This window comes from Salvelinus fontinalis, chromosome 16 (genome assembly GCF_029448725.1).
Source record: "Salvelinus fontinalis isolate EN_2023a chromosome 16, ASM2944872v1, whole genome shotgun sequence".
Lineage (NCBI taxonomy): Eukaryota > Metazoa > Chordata > Actinopteri > Salmoniformes > Salmonidae > Salvelinus > Salvelinus fontinalis.
The window spans coordinates 29,761,083-29,771,762 of NC_074680.1; the positions used below are offsets into that span (position 1 = coordinate 29,761,083).

The 10,680-nt window shown below is 45.9% G+C and overlaps 1 protein-coding gene across 2 annotated transcripts; it reads left to right on the forward strand.

Moving 5' to 3' along the window:
- Positions 1-1,103: 1,103 nt before the first annotated feature.
- LOC129812971 (zinc finger protein 239) lies at positions 1,104-4,769 on the forward strand. 2 transcript variants are annotated; one of them, XM_055865015.1, is made up of 2 exons: positions 1,104-1,522; positions 3,081-4,769. In XM_055865015.1, the coding sequence occupies exon 2, from the start codon at positions 3,233-3,235 to the stop codon at positions 4,277-4,279; it is 1,047 nt and encodes a 348-aa protein (XP_055720990.1). In that variant the 5' UTR covers positions 1,104-1,522; positions 3,081-3,232; the 3' UTR covers positions 4,280-4,769. The 2 variants fall into 2 exon arrangements, with proteins under 2 accessions (XP_055720990.1, XP_055720989.1); XM_055865014.1 differs by having other exon boundaries at positions 1,104-1,515.
- Positions 4,770-10,680: the final 5,911 nt, after the last annotated feature.

A 10,680-nucleotide genomic window follows, 5' to 3' on the forward strand; every position in this document is an offset into this window, starting at 1 on the left:
AAACAAAATATTGAACAACAATTATTATTTTGCACAATGTGGGCTGTAGCATTTACTTTTAAATTGTTTCTATATATAATCAATCATGCCGTATGCCAGGCCAGTGTTTGGCACTTGCTATAGGCGGCATGCATTTTTTGTTTGAAAAAGTCAATTGCAAAGAGATTAAAACATTCTGCCCACACCTCTACAGAAATGTGCTAGAATTTGATTAATTAAGATACACCTAATTCCAACATTTCCAAATCATACAGCAAATTAGGACGTTTTATAACCATAAAATGAGAATTATGGGCGTTTTCCAGGCAGGGTAGCGCTCATTCACGAGTGCACATTTATAATATGGTTCTGATTTATCAATGGAAACATGCTTATGTTGTGTGCGACAGTTTAATAAATCCCAATAATTTGTGTGGCAAGCAAATCCAAGAATCTCCACTTGCCAGAATTTAGTAAGGCATTTATGTACGTTTCATAAATAATGCAGCAGGTGCCCAAAATTATGACGTGGTGGTTTGGAGTTAAAAGCCCCCCTCCCTGCTATAATTTGCACTTTGTCACCTAAAAACATTTACACATTTCTCCTGGATGGCACTAGTCTTGCTCAACTAAAAATGTAATGTGTCATCTCAACTTTTTAAATTAGGTTACTCCCAAAATATTTTGAGGTAGGCCTACATTGAGCTAATAATTTGTAGTTTAGAAAAATATATATCTAATTAAGTTTTAATATATACCAATGGGGAGCCTAAAGGTAAATAATCCACTTGGTTAGAGTCCCCAATTGAAAAAATATTTCTCACATGACCCTCCTCTTCAACCTGGTCGCAGAGCATTTCATATTATTCACTATGTAAATCCGAGACACTCCATTTAGTATTATATATTAAGTTTAATATGGTATGTATTAATTTATACATGTCCATCACCCATTTCTTAAATGTTACGAAATTACGAATTACAATTCGTATTATGTGTTACGAATTTGAAAACGTACTATAAGTTACGAATTTGCTAAACAAATGATTCAGTATGTTACACATCCTACCTAGGTGGTTAGGTTTAGGAAGTAGGTATTTTAAGGGTGAGGATAGTGACGCCCCAATGATCCAGAATAGCGCTAACCATGCGACCACAGACGTTTATTTCGCCTAGGCGAATTATGCTAGAAGCAAACCGAATCTATGTATGCAGACTCGTTTGGGACTATGCATCCCACTCGCAATTTTTTTCTGGTTCATATAGTCAATGAACTACGCAGACCAGACCCAGCTGCTATCGCATTAGTGTCAATAGGAGAGCCACCATGTTATAAGCAGACTGGAACTGACTTTTTAAAATATTTTTTTGTTATCGTAAACGGCCTGAGTAAACGATCTTCATTTCACCACCATCTTTGGTGAAAAAAAACAACACCGATTTTAGCCAACCATTGGAGCAGCAGCAGGCACAAACCCGCTGTCGCCTTTTCTCTGATTGCGGTCATTACCCTAATTATGGGAGTCGCCAGGGAAGGTGCGTCGTAAGTAGCCTATGCTAATAATATAGCCCACTACAGAATATGTATTCAGCATGGTTTATTTGTAGCAGTCGCTGTATTTAGCAGCATCAGAAAGGCTGGGTCTATTTTCCTTCTCGCTACACGACCATTTATGTTGTCCACTTCAAGCCAGGAAACAGAAGGCGCACACATAAGACAGTGTAATATGCGACCTCAACATTACATAGGCATATAGGCTACTATATGATTGTCGGTGAAAATGTTCCGTTTGTAGAAGAATCAGTGCAGTGACTGGTAGTCTACACCAGAGAGGAGGATGCGAAGCGAGAGGGTCTAATCCCGTCTAAATCTGTTTTAGCGATAAACAGACCTCCTACCTTCCCGCCTTTGGGACAACGACTCCCTTTGTAATGGCGGAGACAGACCGTCTCGTTATAATATACACCATCTCTGGCTACACCCGCCATGTTGGCCGCTTCTCATCACCCAGGCAAAAAATAGAACAAATATAAGGAAAGATGCATGTTGTTGTACAGATGCTCGTTGTATCAAGGCTAGATGGCGTGATTTCATGAACGTGTGCGGAAAATGTGATTCCTTGCCTGCCATGATTGGCATGCATTTTTTATTTTATTTAACTAGGCAAGTCAGTTCTTGCCTGACTGCTGTGCTAGAAGAGCCTTAAACCGAGAATTAAGTACATAAACATTTAAATAATCGTGCAACAGCCAGTGGTGTAAAGTACTTAAGGAAACATACTTTAAAGTACTACTTAAGTCGTTTTTTGGGGTATCTGTACTTTACTACTTATATGTTTGACTGCTTTTACTTTTACTTCACTACATTCATAAAGAAAAGAAAATACTTTTTACTCCAAACATTTTCCATGACACCCAAAAGTAATCGTTACATTTTGAATGCTAGCAGGACAGGAAAATGGCCCAATTCACACATTAGCAAGAGAACATCCCTGGTCACCCCTACTACCTCCGATCTGGCAAACTCCCTATGTCTGAGTGTTGGAGTGTGCCCCTGGCTATCTGTAAATAAAAAAATAGTATCTTCTGGTTTGCTTAATATAAGGAACGTGAAATTATTTCATATTTTACTTTTGATACTTAAGTATAATTTGGAAATTACATTTACTTTTGATACTATATTTAAAACCAAATACTTTTAGACTTTTACTCAAGTAGTGTTTTACTGGGCAACTTTCACTTTTACTTGTCATTTTCTGTTCATGTATTTTTACTTTTACTCAAGTATGACAATTGGGTACTTTTTCCACAACTGGCAACAGCTACCTCATATAGGCTAACAATGTCAGTGGTTAGATGGCACTTCAGTCCTTCACACACTTTACCCAGTAGGCTACTGTAGTGATTGGCAACCCAATTATTGGTCAAAAGAGACAATTTGATGCTGCACTGTGCATTGTTACCAATCTTATCAGCACATTTTGTTGTTAGAGCATTATTATAAGCAAGTTCCCATAGAAATTTCAACAAAGGTTAACATTGCTGCTTCGCTTGATAGCGAGAACTATCACTAATGCATACCTATATGTTTTTACTTTCAGGTTTGAAGAGGAAGAGAAACGCCTTGTCATGATGAAACCTTTGACTAACCTTCAGCAGGGTTAACGTGTGTTTCATCCAAACACAAACCCAGGTGTTAGTGCCACTACCAAACGCATGCCCAGGAGTAGATACAGGTGTTAGTGTCAACCCCATGTCAAGTAGACACACCTCCTCTCCAACCATGAGGCCTGACAATAACAACAACAACAGTATGCTGGATGGAGACGGAGTGGAGGACGGGTCTGGACCAATCAGCAGGCCCCGTCAGCCGCAGTGCCGTTCTCTCTCCTCCGGCCGGGCGCGTCAGGGCCACCGCCGCAGCAGCAGCAGAACAGACAAGCAGCCTCACACCTGTCCTCTCTGTTCCAAAACGTTCATCTCTTCCTCTCACCTGGCCTTACACCTGCGCTCCCACAGCGGGGAGAGGAAGTATAAGTGTGGCGTGTGTGGGAAGCTCTTCCTGCAGTCAGCCCACCTGATGCGCCATAAGACCACTCACACAGGGGACAGGCCCTTTAAGTGTCCAGACTGTGGGAAGGGCTTCGGTCGCGCTTCTCACCTGAAGACACACCGACGCCTCCACACAGGGGAGAAGCCATTCCAGTGCTCTGTCTGTGACAAGGCTTTCACCCAGAAGGCTGGGCTGATCATGCACCACCGCCTGCACACTGGAGAGAGGCCCTACAGGTGTGATCACTGTGGTAAAGCCTTCCGCTCCTCCACACACCTGCTGGCCCATCAGGCCCTGGAGTCAGCCAAGCAGAGCTTCACCTGTGACAGGTGTGATCAGAGTTTCAGGTCAGCCTCGTCCCTCAGACAGCATGTTAAGACACACAGCAGCACCATTGAGGACCTCTGCTGTGGGGTCTGCTGCCGGTCCTTCGTCCGCTCCTCCTACTTGCAGCTGTACATGAGGCTCCACAGAGGACAGAGGCCCTACCACTGCAGGGTCTGCAACAAGACTTTTGCTAAGATGACCACCTTCCAGAGACACTGTGACAAACACCTGAGGAGGAACGGGGACATGGACCAGGGGCAGCAGGAGGAAGAGGAGGAAGATGTCAAACCTACATTGCCCCCACCCTCCACCCCTCCTTCTCCTGCCCTTCTACCTCCTCCTGTTCCTCCATCTACCCTTCCTCTCTTGTCTGAGGTCAATACACGCTCTAAAACTAGAGCCAAAATTAGGATAGAATGACTGGACTTGGAGTATAACAATGGGGAAAGAACATAAGTGGCAACCTTAAACGTGCAATTACTTGCAACAGTCATATTATGTATATTTACTGATAGGGTATTGCAAATTATTTAAAGTTTTTAATTATACAAACTCTACTGTAATGTAGTTTATAGTATTGTTACATTTTAAGCATGCTTTTGTATTTACTAATACACACTTAGACTTTCCCTGTGTGACTTCAACACTCTTCAATGTGCTATACAATCCTGATGCTTTTCATACCATGGTCCATATCGTACAGTACCATACTATACCATAACGTAAAGTCTGTATGATCATATCACTCCATCCTTGGACCAAGTATTAACTTTTTTATAACAATACATGTTGATTGGACACGTTACAGTATTTTATCTTCTCAATCATGTGAGTCTTTAATGTTGCTCAGTATTCTGTGTATCTGATCTGAGTTCCACAGAAGAAACAGACATTAAACAGATTATCAGTATTAGAGGTCTGCCTGCTACATCCATAACTATGATGTCATGGGGAAACTCTTTGTCAAGACCTACAGGGGAGAAAATAGCTACAGGTTAGGTGGCTCATATCTATAACTTATTGTATATTTAGATCTACAAAAAACGATTGAATTTGAAATATGTTAATGTCAGAAGACAGAGAATGCTAAGTAATTAAGTTACTGTACACACTGGGACAAGTTGTAACTTCCACTTAAGTAGAATTTTCTCAAAATTACCCAGGGCCGGCTCCAGGCATAAGCGGTCACTTAGGGCCCCAGGCTGCTAGGGGGCCCCGAAAAACAAAAACAAATTTAGGAACTCAGTCAGGGTCTCAACTTACTGTTGAGAGTTAGAATAGTATAATACACAAGGTGCAAGTTAGAAATATGGTTGTGCATCAGCAATTTCTCTTATGTCAGTCACTGACTATCACTCAATTAGTCATTCCACCTAACAATTTTTTGATTGTTAAATTAGCCAAGGCAGCCATCTAATGTGGCAGACCAGGGGGGGTTGATCTAGACGTTTACACAGATCAGACACGGACAGAAGGTGATACCTGTTTTAAGGGTTTTTATTTAAACCAATAAAGAAAAGAAACAGGTGTCCTCCAGGTGACCTCTTCCGGGTTAATGCCATCCGGGCTCAGGGGAATGCTGTCTCCTCTGGAGTAGAACACAGAGCTCCTAGGTTCTAGCAGACCGTGAGGACGTCTATCTGGTAGCAACCTCTCACTACCTCCATCCCTCCCATGTGCTGCCCTCCTGGCAGTTTTATTGGCCCAATACGGTTGGTGAGCAATCAGCCCCTTGATTACTCACCAGCCTAAATCAGCCCCAATTAGTCCTGGCCAGTGGACCCGTTGAGACGTAGCACGTCCAGCAGAGGGAGCCACCGCCGCGTGATGCAGACTCCGTCTGTCACCAGGCCTTGACGAGTCTCCCCCTGGTGGCTTGTCCGCGGTATGCCAGGGGCCATCTAGACCAGGGTGAAGTGCGTGCCCAACAGGTAATACTTAAGCGTGTTAGCGCCCACTTCACCACTAGACACTCTTTCTCAACAATCAAGTACTTATTTTCTTAGGGGTATCAACTTCCGGCTTATGTACATGATGGGGTACTCCTCCCCATCGTGTACTTGGGACAGGACGGCCCCTAGCCCCGTGTCGCAGGCATCCGTCTGCACCAGCATCGGTACCTGGAAATCGGGCGTCACGAGAATCGGTAAAAATACTTTAAAGTACTACTTAAGTAATTTTTGGGGGGTATCTGTACTTTACTATTTATATTTTTGACAACTTTTACTTCAATACATTCCTAAAGTAAACTATGTACTTTTTACTCCATACATATTCCCTGACACCCAAAAGTACAATTTTAATGTTTAGCAGGACAGGAAAACTGTCCAATTCACACACTAAGAGAACATTCCTGGTTATCCTTACTGCCTCTTATCTGGCGGACTCCGGAAACCCAAATGCTTCGCTTGTAAATGATGTCTGAGTGTTAATAAAAACATTGCTTAATATAAGACATTTTACTTTTGACACTTAAGTATATTTTAGCAATTGCATTTACTTTTGAAGCAAAAGTACACTGCTCAAAAAAATAAAGGGAACACTTAAATAACACAATGTAACTCCAAGTCAATCACACTTCTGTGAAATCAAACTGTCCACTTAGGAAGCAACACTGATTGACAATAAATTTCACATGCTGTTGTGCAAATGGAATAGACAAAAGGTGGAAATTATAGGCAATTAGCAAGACACCCCCCAAAACAGGAGCGATTCTGCAGGTGGTGGCCACAGACCACTTCTCAGTTCCTATGCTTCCTGGCTGATGTTTTGGTCACTTTTGAATGCTGGCGGTGCTCTCACTCTAGTGGTAGCATGAGACGGAGTCTACAACCCACACAAGTGGCTCAGGTAGTGCAGTTCATCCAGGATGGCACATCAATGCGAACTGTGGCAAGAAGGTTTGCTGTGTCTGTCAGCGTAGTGTCCAGAGCATGCAGGCGCTACCAGGAGACAGGCCAGTACATCAGGAGACGTGGAGGAGGCCGTAGGAGGGCAACAACCCAGCAGCAGGACCGCTACCTCCGCCTTAGTGCAAGGAGATGCACTGCCAGAGCCCTGCAAAATGACCTCCAGCAGGCCACAAATGTGCATGTGTCAGCATATGTTCTCACAAGGGGTCTGAGGATCTCATCTCGGTACCTAATGGCAGTCAGGCTACCTCTGGCGAGCACATGGAGGGCTGTGCGGCCCCACAAAGAAATGCCACCCCACACCATGACTGACCCATCGCCAAACCGGTCATGCTGGAGGATGTTGCAGGCAGCAGAACGTTCTCCACGGCGTCTCCAGACTCTGTCACGTCTGTCACGTGCTCATGTGCTCAGTGTGAACCTGCTTTCATCTGTGAAGAGCACAGGGCGCCAGTGGCGAATTTGCCAATCTTGGTGTTCTCTGGCAAATGCCAAACGTCCTGCACGGTGTTGGGCTGTAAGCACAACCCCCAAATGTGGACGTCGGGCCCTCATACCACCCTCATGGAGTCTGTTTCTGACCGTTTGAGCAGACACATGCACATTTGTGGCCTGCTGGAGGTCATTTTGCAGGGCGCTGGCAGTGCACCTCCTTGCACAAAGGCGGAGGTAGCGGTCCTGCTGCTGGGTTGTTGCCCTCCTACGGCCTCCTCCACGTCTCCTGATGTACTGGCCTGTCTCCTGGTAGCGCCTCCATGCTCTGGACACTACGCTGACAGACACAGCAAACCTTTTTGCCACAGCTCGCATTGATGTGCCATCCTGGATGAGCTGCACTACCTGAGCCACTTGTGTGGGTTGTAGACTCTGTCTCATGCTACCACTAGAGTGAAAGCACCGCCAGCATTCAAAAGTGACCAAAACATCAGCCAGGAAGCATAGGAACTGAGAAGTGGTCTGTGGTCACCACCTGCAGAACCATTCCTTTTTTGGGGGTGTCTTACTAATTGCCTATAATTTCCACCTTTTGTATTTTCCATTTGCACAACAGCATGTGAAATTTATTGTCAATCAGTGTTGCTTCCTAAGTGGACAGTTTGATTTCACAGAAGTGTGATTGACTTGGAGTTACATTGTGTTATTTAAGTGTTCCCTTTATTTTTTTGAGCAGTGTATATTTAAAACCAAATACTTTTAGACTTTTACTGGGTGACTTTCACTTTTACTCCAATAGTTATCTATGAAGGTATCTTTTACTCAAGTATGACAATGTACTTTACTTGGACCTTCCCCCCCTGGGGCTTGACGTTCCCCTGTCCAATCAAATACTCCACTTCCTCGAACCCTAGCTTGCATTTCTTGACATTCGCTGTCAACCCGGCTTGCCTGAGCGCGTCCAGCACCGCCTGGAAGCACGTCAGGTGATCTTCCCAACCTTGGCTGTGGATGATAATGTCATCCAAATAGGCCGTGGCGTACTGTTGGTGGGGTCAGAGGACTCCACCAACCAGGAACTTACTTTCTACGGTGGAGATTAAAACTAGCACCTTGTCACCCACATGGAACTCTTGGAGCTGGGTATCATCCACCGCAATCACTTGGGCCATGGCGGCTTTCAAGTTCGGATCCTCCCACTGGCTTTTTCCCAGCTCGTGCCTCCACAATCACAATCATCCCACGAGGAGGGGGTACCGGCAACTCAGGTACGACACCCACCACCATCTGACAGCTCCCTTGTTGTGCCACGATGATGGCCTGCCCGGTCGATTACCGCTTGGTGTCGACGTTGACACAGGAGACAGATATCCCCTCACCACGGTCAGTCGGATGGTCCAGCAGGCTTGGTTGTACGAGTTTTACCACACTCCCATAATCCAACAGAGTGTGGGTGTCGTGACCGTCGACTTTCACCGGGACCATGGGTGCTGGTGGTTCGTTGTGTACCCAACAGGAGGTTGGAGGCCCAGCTCGTCTTTGGGCACACTGATGGCATCGACTACTCTCGACCCGGGAAATTCCATGCGAGGTGTCCCCGGGCTCCACACTCAAAACAACTCCTTTGGTCTTCATCCACCTGGGGTCATCGTCGGCGGGTCAACTCTCCCCTGGCTGTCTCTCCGTGGGTCAGCAGTCCTTTAGCCTGGCTGACTGTTGGATTGGGGAGTACGTGGTGGGGTCGTCTTTCCATACCCTCTGACGGCTCCTGGACTCGGCCTGCGTCCTCTTCAACAGGGCCTCTGTATTCTGGTGTGTCTCCACGGCTCCCAAGAGGTCGTCCAAGGCCTACCTACATATACAAATTACCTCAGCTAATCTGTACCCCCGCACATTGACTCGGTACGATCAGAACTCAGGATAAGACCCAGATGCAGACAGCTAGAGTCACAGATGTTTATTGACCCAAACAGGGGGCAGGCAAGTGAGCGAGGGCGAAAGGGCACAGATTCCCTCTCCCTCCTACGTTCTCGAAGCCGCCCTTCGATCCGGATAAGGCTATGAGGGAGTCAAGGTCCATGGGCAGCTCCCGGGCTGCGAGCTCCTCTTTGATCACCTCCGATAATCCGTGAAGGAACATGACGAACAATGCTTCCGGGTTCCAGGCACTCTCAGCAGCCAACGTGCAAAATCCACCGCATAGTCTGCCACACTATGGGAGTCTTGACATAGCTGGAGTAGCTTACAAGCAGCCTCTCTCACAGGCAAAACGGAGAATCAAACACCTTCAAGAACTTCCTCCACGAACTTCTCCAGACTGAGGCAGACGGCGGAATGTTGCTCCCACACCGCCGTGGCCCAGGCGAGTGCCCTCCTGATCATCAGCGTTATGATGTATCCTATCCTCGAGCGGTTCGAGTGGAACGAAGAAGGCTGCAGCTCGAAAATGAGGGAGCACAGGGAGAGAAAAGCCTGGCAGGTTCCAGAATCTCCAGCGTAGCGCTCTGGAGGATGTACTCGGGTACTCGGGTAGGAGGTACTCGGGTAGGCTGGAAGATTACGGGTGTGACCTGCTGCCCAGTGGGGAATCCGCGGAATTGCTCCAGCAATGTATCGAATGCCTGGTCATGGCGTTCTGCCAGGGTATGGAGTCCCTCCATATAACATTGCAGTAACTCTTCGTGTCTTCCAATGGCGGCTCCTTGCACGGAGACAGCATTGTGGAGCTGGTCTGAATCTGCTGGGTTAGTCGTGGCCAGAACTCAGGATAAGACCCAGATGCAGACAGCTAGAGTCACAGATGTTTATTGACCCAAACAGGGGGCAGGCAAAAGACAGGTCAAAGGCTGGCAGAGGTCCGTAATGCAGGGCAGAGTCAATAAGGTACAGAACAGCAGGCAGGCTCGGTGTCAGGACAAGCAGAGGTTTGTAAACGGGTCAGAGTCAGGCAGGTACAGAACGGCAGGCAGGCTCGGTGTCAGGGCCGGAAGAATGGTCAGAACCGGGGTAACTAGGAAACAGAACTTGAGAATGCAGGGAGACGGGAAAACATGCTGGTAAGACAAGACGAACTGGCAACAGACAAACAGAGAACACAGGGGATAATGAACAAGATGGAGCGACACCTGGAGGGGGGTGGAGACAAGCACAAAGACATGTGAAACAGATCAGGGTGTGACAGGTACCAGTACCCCCTGTGTAAATATTTTTTGAACTCTTTCTTGAACTGCATTGTTTTAAGGGCTTGTAAATAAGCATTTCACGGCAAGGTCTACACCTGTTGTATCCGGTGCATGTGACAAATAAAGTTTGATTTGATGAACATAGAATGTATAAACTGGAAGTAGAAGCCCAACTATTGTTGTCCATTAGTTTACTCCAATTAGGGGTGGAAGGGTTAGGGGGAAATAATGAAGAAGGAAAATATATATAAAAATATATATATACAGTATTTAAAATAATATATTTAGAAAA